At 43.7% G+C, this 16648-nt stretch overlaps 2 protein-coding genes across 3 annotated transcripts in view; one reads left to right on the plus strand and one right to left on the minus strand.

Moving 5' to 3' along the window:
* Nucleotides 1-4648, minus strand: part of SUPT6H (SPT6 homolog, histone chaperone and transcription elongation factor) — a 32255-nt gene extending 27607 nt beyond the window's left edge. Inside the window, exon 1 of the mRNA XM_036122033.2 lies at nucleotides 4491-4648. The gene's annotated coding sequence lies outside the window, so the exon portion shown is untranslated. The remainder of the gene's footprint in view (nucleotides 1-4490) is intronic.
* Nucleotides 4649-4658: 10 nt separating this feature from the next.
* SDF2 (stromal cell derived factor 2) lies at nucleotides 4659-15104 on the plus strand. 2 transcript variants are annotated; one of them, XM_036122056.2, is made up of 4 exons: nucleotides 4659-4753; nucleotides 4899-5111; nucleotides 8199-8440; nucleotides 14435-15104. In XM_036122056.2, exons 2-4 carry the CDS (start codon nucleotides 4961-4963, stop codon nucleotides 14720-14722), a joined length of 681 nt encoding a protein of 226 aa, XP_035977949.1. In that variant the 5' UTR covers nucleotides 4659-4753; nucleotides 4899-4960; the 3' UTR covers nucleotides 14723-15104. The 2 variants fall into 2 exon arrangements, with proteins under 2 accessions (XP_035977949.1, XP_035977951.1); XM_036122058.2 differs by lacking the exon at nucleotides 4659-4753 and having other exon boundaries at nucleotides 8199-8395.
* The last annotated feature ends 1544 nt before the right edge of the window (nucleotides 15105-16648 follow it).

Below are 16648 nucleotides of genomic sequence, written 5' to 3' on the forward strand. Positions count from 1 at the left end.
AAACCTGAAAGTTTAATAAATGAAGTATTCAGAATCCACTTAAGACAAGTTCTTTTAAATTCAGAAATCTTTAAGAAAAATCCTAATCAAATCAGGATGATAAAATAAAGAAAAAGTGAGGGGTGCCTGGCTGGCTCAGTCAGTAGAGCATGCACTGATCTCAGGGTTGTGAGTTCAAGCCCCAAGTTGGGTGTAGAGATTACTTAAAAATAAAATCTTAAAACAAAACACACACACACACAAAACAGAAAATGTTAACTCTACCTATCGTCATTTTAATGTGCACGCCACATTTATAGGAAATAACAACTTTTTTTTTTTTTAAAGTTTTATTTATTTGACAGACAGACAGTGAGAGAGGGAACACAAGCAGGGTGAGTGGGAGAGGGAGAAGCAGGCCTCCTGCCGAGCAGGGAGCCCGATGCGGGGCTCAATCCCAGGACCCTGGGATCATGACCTGAGCCGAAGGCAGACGCTTAACGACTGAGCCACCCAGGCGCCCCAGGAAATAACAATCTTAGGATCTTTTCTTTTCTTTTCTTTTTTTTTTTTTTAAAGGATTTTATTTATTTGAGAGAGAGAGAGTGAGCCAGAGAGAGCACAAGCGGGAGTCGGGGTGGGGAGAGGCTGGGGAAGAGGGAGAAACCGACTCCCCACTGAGCAGGGAGCTCAATGCGGGGCTGGATCCCAGGACCCTGGGACCATGACTTGGGATCATGACTTGGGCAGAAGGCAGACGTTTAACCAACTGAGCTACCCAGGCGCCCCTCTTAGGATCTTGCAATACCAGAGTATAGAAAGCATTATTGTTAATGATGACTAACATAAGTAATTTAAGAATACAAGTTATCTCTGTTCTTTCCACATTTCCTTGCAGAATAAGTACAAAAGAGGAGCAGAAACAACTGAAATATGTAACCAGAATCAGAATCCCTGCAACAGAGGCTGGGAATCCCTGCAACAGAGGCTGGGAGTAAGTTACCGAGTCTTGTGCCACACACACTGAGGAACATATTCCTGCCCTAGCACAGGGGTTACCAAACCACAGAGGGCCAGATCTGCCACTGTAGCACAAAATCTGACACTGATGATATGTAAATGAATGGGAGTTGCCTAATTTACTGATGATATGTAAATGAATGGGAGTTGCCTAATTTGGCCAAGGAGCTTTAATTTGTTGACCCATGATCTAGAAGTACAGGAGTAATTGAAAGAACTGGTGACCAAGGTACCATGGGAGCCTGTAAGAGTGGACTCCAATCTGGTTTTGAGGAAGTGACTTTGAATAAAGACTGTAAGACTGTGGAGGAATTAGCTAAAGGGAGGAGCTGCCTTCTTTGGTGGTCATGCAAGGAGCGGTAGTGTTGGAGGAGAGCACTTCCAGCACAAGGCCCAGGGCCAGTGGCAGGGCCAGTGAGGGCCAGCTTGACTAGAGAGAGGGAGCAGGGCTCATAATGAGTTGGAGTGAAGTCATAAGGATCTTGATAGGGTAAGTTAAAGATTTTGGACTCTAAAAGGTGCTGGGAAGCCCCTGCAGGGTTTTAAACCGAACTTAGTTTACTTGCTAATTCAAAGAAGATTTATTTAATGAGTGCCTACTACCTGTCAGGCACGTAGAAAAAAGTCCTTCTTCCTAAGATATCTACATTCTGCTGTAGGAGATAAACCACAAACAAAAGAAACCTTGCTATAAGTACTAGGAAGGAAATAAATACCCTCACCTCTGAGAGGGTGAGTTTAGGCTGAGATGTCAACAATGGGTAGGAAGAGGTTCCTGGTAGAAAAGGTGGGGAAGAACTTGGCATATGGTAGGCAATGTCCTAAGGCCAATGTGACCAGAGAATGGTGAAGGCAGCAGAATGGGAGAAAGAGGAGGGGCCTGCTCAAGTGGGGCTCTGAAAGCCATGGAAAACCACTGGAGTGCTTTAAGCAGGGAGACCTGGGTGGAAACAGGGAAAACTGAGGATACCCCTGTTGTAGCCCAGGCAAAAGATGATGGCGGTTTGGAATAGGGTGGTAAAAGCGGAGATAGAGAACAGAAAACAGATTTGAAACATATTTTGGAAGAAGTGACAGGACTTACCAAACTTGGGAAGGAGGGTAGTAAAGGAAAAGAATCCAAGATGATCCCCAGAGGTCTGGCTTTGGTAACCATGTGGATGAGAGTACGTCTTAGAGAGGGAAGATCAGGTTTGGAGTGATGGGAAAACTAAAATGCTCTTTTTGTTATGTTAGATTTGGAATGTCTAAGAAACATCCAAATGGAGCTATTAAATAGGCATTCTGTATACAATTCTTTTTTTTTTTTAAAGATTTTATTTATTTGACAGAGAGAGACACAGTGAGAGAGGGAACACAAGCAGGGGGAGAGGGAGAAGCAGACTTCCTGCTGAGCAGGACCCTGGGATCATGACCTGAGCTGAGGGCAAACGCTTAACGACTGAGCCACCCAGGCGCCCCTCTGTGTACGATTCTTGAACATCGAGGAGGCACGGCTAGAGATTTGAACTTGACAGTTGCCACCTTTCAGATGGTAATTAAAGCCACGGAGACTGGATCATCTAAAGGAAGTATGCAGAGAGCCCAAGATTAAACTCTGAAGGAAATTCAACATTTAGACCCTAGGTAGGGAGCAAAAGTGGCTAGCAAAGGACATTGAGAAGGAGCAACCAGAAAAATGGAGACAATCCAGGAGCTAAGTGTTAATGAAACCAAAAGAAGAGAGTTTCTTCTTCGTCATCGTCTTTTTTTTTTTTTTTTAAGATTTTATTTATGTATTTGAGAGAGAGCAAGTGGGAGGGAGAGGAAGAAGCAAGACACCCCATTGAGTAGGGATCCTGATGTGGGGCTCTATCCCAGGACCCTGGGATCATGACCTGAACTGAAGGCAGATGCTTACTGACTGAGCCACCCAGGAGCCCCAAGACAAGAGAGTTTCAAGACAGGAGTAAACTGTGTTGCATATTCCAGGGATTGAGGAAGGTAAGAACAAAGTATCCATGAGATCTGGCAATAAAGAAATCATTAGTAACCTTGACCAGAGAAACTTCAACCAAGTGGTCAGAAGAGAAACCAGACTAGTAGAGCCTGAAAAATGAATAAAATTCGAGAAAGTTGACACAGATAGAAATCTGGCTGTGAAGGGAAATAAGAAAAGTAGGATGATAGTTGGAGGGGGATGAGGGGGGTTACCAGAACATAATCTGTATGTGATGGGAAAAGATTTTTATGGAGAGGTAGGATTGGGTGATTGATTTTATCAGGGAATAATGGAGAGGAAGAATCCAAGGATTTTACACAGGATCCTTATCACAGTGCCATTTATTGAGACCAAGAACATAGGAGCAAGGGCAAATTTACTTGCCTCCAAAGACCATTTGTTTCCAGTATACTACGTGGGCTTCCCTTCTGGCGAAGGTCTATTGAGGGAGAACTGTGAAACGTGACAGCCTCTCTAGATTGCATCACTTCTAGACGTGATTAATCTCTTATTAAGGTTTAAACCTCTTAGGGAGTAACTACGCTAATCTAATCTAGTAGCCATAGAAGCAGTCTAAAGAAGAATGTATTTGCACTGGTTGAGGGGACACAAGTGATGGAAAGGGCTCTAAATTCAGGTGATGAGGGAGCAATCATACTTTTGTACTCAATACAGTGAAGACTTTAGAACCGGTACCTTCCAAATAAACAGTGCAAGTAAGCTTTTTTTCTAGAAGAAATTAATCAAATTCCAAACTGTTTACATTCTCCATGTTCATTAATAGCAGCGGTGTAACTCAATACTCCCTTGCTACTTCTGATATTACAGTGAATTTCCAAGGATGTATTTTCAGAGAGCTTAGGCCTCTTATTAAAGAAAAATAAGTATCACTTCTTGAAACAACCAAGAGAAACGAACTGCTCCAGCTGGTTCAAGGGACTGCCTGGAGAGAAAGGCAGAAACTGGAAGAAAATGAAGTTTTGACTCAATAGCCCATTCTGAGATTTGTGGTGGGCGGTTGATGGATGCAACCATCTATAAAAAGTTCTAATTTTATTTTCAACAATACGGAAAAAGATGGTATTTGGCATCGCCCTCTAGCCTGATGGCCTAGCTGCTGAAAGATCCGTAGGTTTAACATCCCCAGAACAAAAAATCTGATCACCTGATCCTGACTCAGAAGCCCCAAGTCCCTTCCATTCCCAAATCCTTTGGCGTGGCCCAATTTTCACAAGCTTTCGAGAGGACGGAATCCCAGGAAGCCTGTTGATACAACACGGCGCCCAATTCACGGGTTCCGGGTAGCACAGGACTGGGAAGAGCTCTGAGACTCTAGGCAACTACTCCGGTTTCCTTCTCCTTTTCCCTTATAGACCAGGGAAGGCCGGGGGGGGCCCCCTTCTTCCCGCATACGGCTCCCCAGTACCTCTTCCCTTACGGGACCAGGCCCTAGGAGCCTGGTTCCTCACCTGACCCATTCGAGAAACACGCTTTCCAGTTCGAACTTTACCTGCCTGAAGCCCGCCGCTACTCCGGAGCGGTAAGCCCCCACCGAGGAAAATGGAGTCGTCGAACCGAGACTGGGAAAGGATAGTACGGACCCACCGCACGGCCCCTCCGCCGCCACCGCCGCCGCTGCTGCGTCAACGTACTACGTCACTTCCGGCTCCCTGTCACTGGGAGTGGGCGGGCCATTCCTTGCTCTCTTCTCCCACCCGGCTCTCGGGGCTTCGTTTAGGAGGGCGCGAAAACTGGCCGAAGCGGTTCAGGAAGGTAAGTGTCGCAGAGACTTGGGAACAGAGCTTGGGGATCGGAAGCGTCAAGACTAGCGTCTTCCTAGGGCCGCTCTAGCCAAAGGAACCATAAAGACTAGACTTAGGGCTTCCTCATTTCCTCCTCTCTGTGGTTCCGCCCGTAGCTTCCGGTTCCGGGGAGGGGCCGAGTTTCCTTCGAAGATAGGGGTTCTGCGCTACAGCTAGGATGGCTGTGGTGTCCCTACTGTTGTTGGGGGGTTTGTGGAGTGCTGTGGAAGCGTCCAGTCTGGCTGTCGTTACATGCGGCTCTGTGGTGAAGCTACTCAATACGCGCCACAACGTGCGACTGCACTCACACGACGTGCGCTATGGGTCAGGTACTGCCACCCGGGTTCGGGTGGGCTGGGAGGGCCTGGTAAGCTCCGGAGGGGGCGGGGCCAAGAGAAAATCTGAGGGGTGTGGTCTGGGAAGGTTAGGGGAGCCCGGGGGCGGTTCCTGAGTTCTAGAGGCGGAGAATCGGAGAATTGGGCATAATATCAGCTTCTATCTGGTGAGCTACGTATCGGGCACATTACACATATACTCTTTTGGATTTATAACATTCCTACGAGGTAGAGACGATTGTTATCCTCATTTTACAGATGAGGAAACAAACTCAAATAAATCGCATGCTCAGAGCCTTGCAGCTAGTGAATGACAGAGACGGGGTTCGAACCAAATCTGTCCAGTTTCAAAGCCTGCTTTCAGCTACTCCAGGCTGGCACTACTCAGTGCGGGAGAGACAGACATGTAGAAAATTACAGTAAGTGCTGTACCTCTGAAGTCTTGAACTCCAAGACCTCACTCTTTGACTATATCTTTCTGTTCTAGCTGTTTTGCATCTTAAGCTTGCTCTTCAACCCTTTTCCTTTGGCCTCTTTTTACTCAAACTTTTCTTGTGAAGAATTTAAAGCACTCAGTGGAATTGGAGAGGAAACCGTTTAGAGGGCTTTTTAACATAGGATATTAAAATGCTTGATTTGGATTCATTTATAATTTAGCAATTATTTGGGGATTCATTCAGTATAGATTTAATAAACTTTTTTTTTTTTTAAGGTTTTATTTATTTATTTGACAGAGACACAGCGAGAGAGGGAACAAGCAGGGGGAGTAGAAGAGTGAGAAGCAGGCTTCTGGCAGAGCAGGGAGCCTGATGCGGGGCTCAATCCCAGGACCTCGGGACCACGACCGGAGCCGAAGGCAGACGCTTAACCGACTGAGCCACCCAGGCGCCCCTAGATTTAATAAACTCTTATTACGTCCCTAATATTATTCTAGATAGAGGAGATATAATAGCCAGTCACCAAGTTACAGGAAAACAAAAACTGACAAAAAAAGAGAAAAAAGTTCAGTTGGTGAGATGTGAGATGCATCTAAGATGATTGCTAGATTTCTGTCTTGGATGACTGATGATGTTATCAATTAAGAGAGGATGGGGGCTAGTCTACGGTTCATGATTCTCAAAACGTGTCTGACTAGTTAGACTAGGAAAGGACTGAGTTGTCATTGCTGGTATGTTTTATGATCCTAGCAGCCATTCAGTGAACACTTGCTGTGTGTCCAGCTCGCTACTTTTTAATTTGATCTAGTTTCCTAGTTTGACTCTACTAAATCAGAAAGTGGGAGAGAGGCCTGACAATAGGAATCTGTAGATTTGAAAAATTCTTCAGGTGCTTCTAATGGGCAGCCAGATTTGAGAACCAGATTCAGTCTGTGCAGAGCCTGAGGTAGAGTTAAGTACATGATGGTACTGGGTGGGGGTTGGGGGGGAGTTAAAGATATGGGGAGAGTAAGTGAGATTGCGCAGGATGCACTGTGGTTCTCAATCTGGTGTCGATTTGAATCACTTGAAAAACCTGTTGAAGCATGTATAGATGCTTTTGTTCTGATCTCCAATAAGTATTTAAGAATGGATAAGGATAGAACTCTGGGTAATCCCAAGGTTTCAGGGTGGGAGAGGAGTCTACAGCCATACCACCCTGAACGCACTCCGTCCTGTCTGATCTCTGAATGATGGGAGAGGAAGTGAAGGGTTGAACAGAACCTGAAAAAGTAGAAGGCACAAAGTATAGACTGTGGTTTAGTGAAGCATGGCAATGACTGAAGGCAAAGCTAGGAGGAACAGGCGAGAGTAACTAGGAAAGTGTCTTGAGTGCATTTAAAGAATTGAGTAGTAGATGAAGGCTTAGGGAAGAGAATATCCCTGGAGTTTATGTGAGAGAGTGGTCTCTAATATAACTTGACAGAAAATAGTTTCTTGGGAGGCCATGTGGTAGAGTGGTTAAGAGTGTGAGTTCTAGAGTAGGGCCATCTAAGTTCAAACCCCAGCACTGTGTCTTGGTGCTGTGTGACCTGGGGTGTACTATTTAGCTTTTCTGAGACTCCAGTGTAAATTGGGGATGATAATAACAGTAATACCTACCTTAGAGAATATATGCACGTTATCAAATAGGAATATTCAGGCAAAAGGTTTGGATTGGTGTCTGACATTTATTTATTTATTTTTTAAAGATTTTATTTATTTGACAGAGATGGTAAGAGCAGGAACACAAGCAGGGGGAGTGGGAGAGGGAGAAGCAGGCCTCCCGCCAAGCAGGGAGCCCGATGCGGGGCTCGATCCCAGGACTCTGGGATCATGACCTGAACTGAAGGCAGACGCTTAACGACAGAGCCACCCAGGCGCCCCGGTATCTGACATTTAGAAAGTGCTCAGTACACATTAGCTGGCTAGCAATTATTATATGTATATTTTCCTGCTTCTTTTTAAGCCTGCAGCTATGTGTTTAACCTGGTACCTTTTAACCATAACTGTACCTCTTTAGGCAGTATTAACCAAATTTAGAGGACTTATGAATGCTTTTATAACCTATTGATCACTCATGGGGCAATTCGGGAGCTGCAGTGATTGCTTGGATTAAAGTTGACAGCAAAAGCTGGTCTCTGTTGTGAAATGTGACAGATGTTTTGATTGTCATGCATAGTGAACATTGAATAATATTAAACATATTTCAATTATGTGACATATACTAGGGGCTACCCAGGTTATTGTCTATAGGTATATAATACTTGTATATATATGTACATGTACTGACATATTCGAGGGGCTATCCAGGTTATCGTATATAGGTACATAATACTTGTGTTTCAAAAAAATGAACGTAAGTTTATTTATTTAGTTCTGTTTGATGCAAATTCTTAGAGTTTTCTATCACACATTTAAGTATAATTTATCAGATAACAATACTATATAAACCTATTTAGTATTTTTTGTGTATTTTTTTAATGTTGTAGACAAAGAAATATCAAGCATAGGGTTTCCTCTCCACTCCTCCAAACCTGTTTTATAATACAGGGCACATTATTGGCCTTAGGAAAGAGGGGGATTAGGTTGAGCTCACTCTTTTCTTTTTTTTTTTGGACTGCAGGTAGTGGGCAGCAGTCAGTGACAGGTGTAACCTCTGTGGACGACAGCAATAGTTACTGGAGGATACGGGGGAAGACCGCTACAGTGTGTGAGAGAGGAACCCCCATCAAATGTGGCCAACCCATCCGGCTGACACATGTCAACACTGGCCGAAACCTCCATAGTCACCACTTCACCTCACCTCTTTCTGGAAACCAGGTGAGGTGGCATCCTGTGGATCACTGGTGCCCTGTGCATTACTCAGTTGAGTTGTCTAATATCTTGGTTCTTAGCCCTTTCTTTTCTAGGTGTAGTTCTTTTTTGTGCAGACATGGAGAATTGGCTTTGTCTCATAAGCGTGAAGGAAATTGTTTCTGGGCAAAATAGAGACTTTATGGGGCGCCTGAGTGGCTCAGTCGTTAAGCGTCTGCCTTCGGCTCAGGTCATGATCCCAGGGTCCTGGGATCGAGCCCCGCATCGGGCTCCCTGCTCCGCGGGAAGCCTGCTTCTCCCTCTCCCACTCCCTCTGCTTGTGTTCCCTCTTTCGCTGTGTTTCTCTCTGTCACATAAATAAATAAAATCTTTAAAAAAAAAAAAAAAAAAATAGAGACTTTACATCTAGATGAAATCAAGAAATGAGAAAAGACAAAATAGGTAGAAGCATATCATAAGTCATCTTGATAAATTCTACAGTAAAGAAACCCAATGTTGACACATGAAAAGAACTCAACATCACTAATCATCGGGGAAATGTGAATCAAAACCATAGTAAAGATATCACCTTATACCTGACAGAATGGTTATAATCAAAAAATAAGAAATAACATGTGTTGGTGAGGATGTGGAGAAAAGGGAACCCTCGTGCACTGTTGTTGGGAATGTAAATTGGTGTAGCCACTTTGGAAAACAGTATGGAGGTTCCTCAAAAAATTAAAAATAGAAATATCATATGATCCAGTAATTCCACTATTGTGTATTTACCTAAAGAAAATGAAAACAGGGGCGCCTGGGTGGCTCAGTTGTTAAGCATCTGCCTTTGGCTCAGGTCATGATCCCGGGGTCCTTGCTCCGCAGGAAGCCTGCTTCTCCCTCTCCCCCTGCTTGTGTTCCCTCTCTGGCTGTGTCTCTTTCTGTCAAATGAATAAATTCTTAAAAAAAGAAAACACTAATTTGGAAAGATGTGTACCCCTATGTTTATTGCAGCATTATTTACAATAGCCAAGATACAGAAGCAAACCAAGTGTACATCAGTAGATGAATGGGGGGTTGCCTGGGTGGCTCAGTCATTAAGCATCTGCCTTCGGCTCAGGTCATGATCTCAGGGTCCTGGGATCGAGCCCCGCATTGGGCTCCCTGCCCCACGGGAAGCCTGCTTCTCCCTCTCCCACTCCCCCTGCTTGTGTTCCCTCCCTCGCTGTGTCTCTTTCTGTCAAATAAATAAAATCTTTAAAAAAAAAAAATAGATGAATGGGTGAAGAAGATATAGTGTATACATATATACACGATAGAATATTACTCAGCCCTAAAAAAGAATGAATTCTTGCCATTTGTGGCAACGTGGGTGGACCTAAAGGGTATTAGGTTAAATGAAATGCAGAGAAAGACGAGTATCATATGATTTCACTTATATGTGGAATATAAGAAAACAAATGAACAAACAAAAAGCAGAATCAGACCTATAAATGTAGAGAACAAACTGATGGTTGTCAGAGAGGAAGGGTGTGGGGAGATGGGCAGAATGGGTGAAGGGGAGTGGGAGATTACAGGCTTCCAGTTATGCAACGAATAAGTCACAGGGATAAAAGGTAGGGCATAGGGAGTATAGTCAGTGATATTGTAAAAGCATTGTATGGTGACCAGCGGTAGCTACACTTGTGGTGAGCATAACGTAACATATAGACTTATTGAATCACCACGTTGTACACCTCAAACTGATACAAGAATTGTATGTCAATTATATTCAAAAAGAAACAACTTTTTCCAAATTTCGAATAAAAATTATTATTATTTTAAATGATGCCAACTGGGGCGCCTGGGTGGATCGAGCCCCATGTCGGGCTCCCTGCTCAGCGGGAAGCCTGCTTCTCCCTCTCCCACTCCCCCTGCTTGTGTTCCCTCTCTCGCTGTCTCTCTCTGTCAAATAAATAAATAAAATCTTTAAAAAAAAAAAAAAATGCCAACTAACCACGTTAGGAAAATGAATTATTATGCCACTTTTTAATTTTTATTTTTTAACTAATTTTTTTTAAAGTAAGCTCTGTGTCCAGTGGGGGGCTTGAACTCACCACCCTGAGATCAAGAGTTGCATGCTCTATGTACTGAGCCAGCCAGGCACCCCAGTATTGTGCCATTTTTTTTTAAGCCTTGAGCTTTTAGGAGATGTGGACCCCTTAATGAGTGCTTCCCTCCCAGCCCCACTCTGCACATAGTTTTTCCTATTAGCATCTTACATTAGTACGGTGAATTTCCTACAGTTTATAAAGCAGTAATGATACATTGTTATCAACTGAAGTCCATAGTTTTTGATTTCCTTAGTTTTTACCTACTCTAGTTTTTCTGTTCTGGGAGCCCATCCTGGATACCACATTACATTTAGTTATGTCTCCTCAGGCTTCTCTGAGGTGTGACAGTTTCTTAAATTTTAGTTTGTTTTCAAATTCTTATTTTTGATGACCTTGACAGTTTTGAGGAATGCTGGTCAAGTATACTATAGGGTGCTCCTCCATTAGGATTTGTCTGATGTTTTTGTCATGATTAGATCAGACTTAGAAATGTTTTTAGGAGGAAGGCCACAGGGGTAAAGTGCCATTTTTATCACATCATGTCACAGGTACATACTATCTACATGATTTATGACTACTGAAAGAGTGTTTGTGATGTTTCTCCTATAAAGCTATTCTTTTCATCTCGCCACCCCCCCCCCCCCACCTTTCTGTATTGTGTTTTTGGAAGTAAGTCATTATGCATAGCCCCCACTTAAGGAATGCAGAGTTATGCTCCCCCTCCTTTAGATAGATTAGCTAAAAAATTTATTTGGAATTTTTCTGCATGGGTATTTGTCTCTTCTTTACTTATTTATTCAATCATTCATATCAGTATGGATTCATGAATATTTTATACTTTGAGTTATAATGCCATACCACTGCCTTTATTTTGTTGCTCAAATTGTTCCAACTTTGGCCATTAGGAGCTCTTTTACTTGTCTCCTGTGTCCATTTGACATACTCCCATTTTTGTGTATGTGTGTGTGTGTTTTTTTTTTTTTTTTTTTAAAGATTTTATTTATTTATTCATGAGAGACAGAGAGAGAGAGAGGCAGAGGCAGAGGGAGAAGCAGGCTCCCCGCAGAGCGGGGAGCCCGACGCGGGACTCGATCCCAGGACCCTGGGATCATGACCCGAGCCGAAGGCAGACGCTTAACCGACTGAGCCATCCAGGCGTCTCTGTGTATGTGTGTGTGTTAACCCTTCCTTTCTTTCTGGCACTAAAAGATATTCTAGGCTCATCTTGTATATTTCTTGCCCCAGTCCTAGAATCAGCTATTTCTCCAAGGAGTTCTGTTTCCTTTTTTTGGAGAATGATATTAGAAACCATGATCTTAGCCCTTACATGAGCTTGTTGCTGCTGGGGTGTTGTCTCTTTTAGGCCTTCTCACCTGACAGAACAAAGAAGGATGTGTATGTATATATAGACATAACTATGAGTATTTTTATGTATAACATCTGTATCTGTATTATGTTAAACATGAATTCCTATTGATGTCTCCAACTATAATCCATTACCATTTATTTATTTATTTATTTATTTATTTTTAAAGATTTTATTTATTCATTTGAGACACAGAGATACAGAGAGAGAGAGCATGAGCAGTGGGAGAGGCAGAGGGAGAAGCAGACTCCTGGCTGAGCCAGGAGCCCGATGTGGGGCTCGATCCCAGGACCCTGGGATCATGACCTGAGCCGAAGGCAGACGCTTAACCATCTGAGCCACCCAGGCGCCCCTAATCCATTACCATTTAGATCATTCTAGCCTCCTTCCTTATTTGTAAATTTCCACACAGATACCTGGTTTCCACCACTGTCATCTATTTGCTTGTTCAGTTCCATATACAAGTATAGAATTGTGGGGCGCCTGGGTGGCTTGGTTGATTAAATGACTTTTTTTTTTAAGAAATTTATTTGAGAGAGAGAGCACGAGCAGGGGTTGGGGTAGAGGGAGAGGGAGAAGCAGACTCACTGCTGAGCGTGGAGCCTGATGCAGGGCTTGATACCAGGACCCCAAGATTAAGACCCCAGCCAAAGTCAGATGCTTTTTTTTTTTTTAAGATTTTATTTATTTATTTGACAGTGCACAAGCAGGGGAAGCAGCAGGCAGAGGGCGAGGGAGAAGCAGGCTCCCTGGAGGGAGCCTGACACAGGACTCCATCCCAGGACCCTGGGATCATGACCTGAGCCGAAGGCAGACACTTAACTGACAGCCACTCAGGTGCCCCAAGTGTCTGACTCTTGATCTCAGCTCAGGCCTTGATCTCAGGGTCATGAGTTCAAGCCCGTGTTAGGCTCCATGCTGGGCCTAAAGCCTACTTAAAAAAAAAAAACACACACAGCAATAAACAAATACACAATCAACAAAAAGTTGCACTCAAAACTTCACAAGTATAGGGACGCCTGGGTGGCTCAGTCATTAAGCGTCTGCCTTCGGCTCAGGTCATGATCCCAGCGTCCTGGGATCGAGCCCCACGTCGGGCTCCCTGCTTGGTGGGAAGCCTGCTTCTCCCTCTCCCACTCCCCCTGCTTGTGTTCCTTCTCTCTCACTGTCTCTCTCTCTGTCAAATAAATAAATAAAATTTAAAAAAAGAAAAAAAAACTTTACAAGTATAGTAGGATTGTTAATTATATATAGTTCTTTTTGCCTTTAGTCTTACAGAGTCCATTTCCAAATGAATGCTTTTAATCTAAAATTATATAGCTTAGCACGTTTTTATAAATTTCTGAAATAATCAGTAACTTTTTTTTTTTAATGACTTTCCACCTTTTTTTTTTTTTTTAAGGTTTTTTTATTTATTTGTCAGAGAGAGGGAGAGAGCACAAGCAGGGGGAGTGGCAGGCAGAGGGAGAGGGAGAAGCAGGCTACTGCTCAGCAAGGAGCCCGATGCGGGTCTCGATCCCAGGACCCTGGGATCATGACCTGAGCCAAAGGCAGACACTTAACCAACTCAGCCACCCAGGCGTCCCATTAACTTTTTTTTCTTCTTAAAGATTTTTTACTTATTTATTTGAGAGAGAGAATGAGAGAGAGAGCACATGAGAGGGGTGAGGGTCAGAGGGAGAAGCAGACTCCCTGCCGAGCAGGGAGCCCGATGCGGGACTCGATCCAGGGACTCCAGGATCATGACCTGAGCCGAAGGCAGTCGCTTAACCAACTGAGCCACCCAGGCACCCGCGTCCCATTAACTTTTTTATTGCAATAGAAACTCTGAATATTTGGCCTTAAGAGGAATGGGATTAGAAGAGAAGTGGAAGAACTCTGCTATTATTTACTCTATTTCATTTAGTTCTCACAATTATTCTATAAGGTGATACTGTCATGAGTTGTTTTTTTTTTTTAAAGATTTTATTTATTCATTTGAGAGAGAGAGAGCACAAACAGGGAGAGCGGCAGAGGGAGAGGGAGAAGCAGACTCTCCGCTGAGCCGGGAAGCCAACATGGGGCTCGATCCCAGGACCTGGAGACCACGACCTGAGCCCAAGGCAGATGCTTAATCGACTGAGCCACCCAGGCACCCCTGTCATGAGTTTTTAGAGGAGAAAATGAAGGAGTTACACAGGAAGGAATGGAATGGAGCAGAGATTCAAGGTCTGCCAGTTTCCAGAGCCCATCACCCCCCTTTCAACTTCTGTTGCTCACTGGGTCGCTTAAAATGTAGTTAAGGGAATGAGGCAGGAATATTTAAAGTCAAATAACAAGAGTAAGGCTGTAATAGAAAATATAAAGCCAATACAGGATTACTTGCAAAGTAAATGTTTGGAACATAATCCTAGGGCAACTGATTTCATGTCCTTTGTGTCTTTCTTTTTTCACAGTTTCTTTTTTTTAATTTTAATTTTTGAAATGTTTTTCCCATAGTTTATTTTAACAACACTGGAAAGCCTCTTATTTTTTACTTTTAGGTAGCCTTATTTTTCTTCTGTGGCTTCCCTCTCCCTTCCAAGCCTATGTGTCAGTCATGCTAATACCGCTACCATTTGTGTCTTTCAGGAAGTGAGTGCTTTTGGTGAGGAAGGTGAAGGCGATTATCTGGATGACTGGACGGTGCTCTGTAATGGGCCCTACTGGGTGAGGGATGGTGAGGTGCGGTTCAAGCATTCTTCCACCGAAGTTCTGCTGTCCGTCACGGGAGAACAATATGGTCGACCCATTAGTGGGCAAAAGGAGGTACATGGCATGGCCCAGCCGAGCCAGAACAACTACTGGAAAGCCATGGAAGGCATCTTCATGAAGCCCAGTGAGTTGTTAAAGGCAGAAGCTCATCATGCAGAGCTATGAGTCTGGAAGCTGTGACCATGTCACCACACAGTGTTCATGACATCTGCTGCTCCACCTTGGGGTCCCTGCCCCAGGTTCCCTGGGCAGTGGGCATGTCACCACTGAGATGAAGACGCATGACAGAAAACAGTGGCTGTGTTTGGAAGCTCCAGCCCTTCACACTTGAATTGGTGGTTCTCCCAGAGTTTGGGTCAGTTCTTTTTGAGTACAGGACTGGCTGGTGAAGGAGCAGATATTTTTATTCATATTGATAAAACAGAAACTGAGGGAGATATTCCTCCTAATTGGGAAATTTTTACTCATCAGAAGCTTGGCATCATGGATTATTGATGTGTGACTTTTCTCCTTTCTCTAAAATGATAAAGAATTTCATTATTAGTCACCAGTGTTGTCATTTATTAGGTGTGCTATTTCGTAATCTCATTGATCCTTGAGTCTGACACGAGTCAGTGCTATCACTCTAGAGATGCTGGGAGGGGCGCCCAGGTGGCTCAGTCGTTAAGCGTCTGCCTTCAGCTCAGGTCATGATCCCAGGTTCCTGGGATCGAGCCCCGCATCGGGCTCCCTGCTCAGGGGGAAGCCTGCTTCTCCCTCTCCCACTCCCCCTGCTTGTGTTCCTGCTGTCGATATTTCTCTCTCTGTCAAATAAATAAATAAAATCTTAAAAAAAAAAAATAGAGATGCTGGGAGCCTTTGGTGTGGGCCCTTTTAAGAGCTTTACTTTTTTTTACTTTTTCTCTATTTTCACTTCTCTACTAGCACCTCACTTTTACTAGATTTTTAACTAATTATGGCTAAAGACCCTCAAGGAATTCAGCTTAATAAGTAGCCAGTAAAATGTTTTACTCTGGATCTGTTACTGCAGTTGAGAAAAAAGAGTAAGGGTAGACAATATTCACTGTCTGCTAAATACTAGATGGTGTATTATAGCTCTTACCTCCTTTAATCTTCACAGATGTAGCATAGGTATTACAGTATTACCAATGCAGAACATGAAGGTTGAGTAACTGCCTGGATTCTTTTTTTTTTTTTTTTTAAGATTTTATTTATTTATTTGACAGAGACACAGCGAGAGAGGGAACACAAATGGGGAGTGGGGGAGGGAGAGGCAGGCTTCCCGCTGAGCAGGGAGCCCGATGAGGGGCTCGATCCCAGGACCCTGGGACCATGACCCGAGCCGAAGGCAGACACCTAACGACTGAGCCACCCAGGTGCCCCCTGCCTGAGTTCTTAAAGCTAGTAAATAAGGATAGGAATCCAACTGTGTCTGGCTCACAGTCTTTTTACTACACTACAGTTGTGTTCACTCTTGGATAATAACTGCTCTTTTTTGGATAAATGTAGGAATAGCTTTCTCTGAAAAGGGGGGTAGAAAACTTTTGTCCTCTGCTTACCTCATTTCTTCCTTTCTGTCTGCTGGTCAATTCCAGAAAGTTTGCTCCTAGGTCCTCTGAGCATGGTAGTGGTGAACAGAGGTGTCTGCCATCTGCTGGAATTTCAGTGACTAACAGGACTTTTTATTTTTAGAAACAATAATTTCCACCTCCCCCATCCTTTGCTTTAGAGAGGGACTTAATGTGAAACATTTGGGCATACTGGGTCTGTGCCAGACATAGCCCATGACATTAGAGACTTGGTCTCTTTCCACTTCAGTTGCATTGATCATTTGAGATCTTTCCAGAAAGAAGTAGACAAATGATAAAATCAACAATTCAGGTTATTGAAATACTGGGAATAGGCTGGAAACAGTCTGGGGAGAAGAAAGGAAGTGATAGGAATCAGCTGGGTAAAGGGAACAGATTGGACAAGATGAATATGGATAGAGAGGTGTGTTGCAAGGTACCCCAACTTGGCTTGAACAGAGTTTTAACTGAGTTGTTGGGCCTTCCCTGAGGGTTCACAGACAGAACCTACCTTGCTAGGAGG

This window comes from Halichoerus grypus, chromosome 2 (genome assembly GCF_964656455.1).
Source record: "Halichoerus grypus chromosome 2, mHalGry1.hap1.1, whole genome shotgun sequence".
In the NCBI taxonomy this organism is placed as follows: domain Eukaryota; kingdom Metazoa; phylum Chordata; class Mammalia; order Carnivora; family Phocidae; genus Halichoerus; species Halichoerus grypus.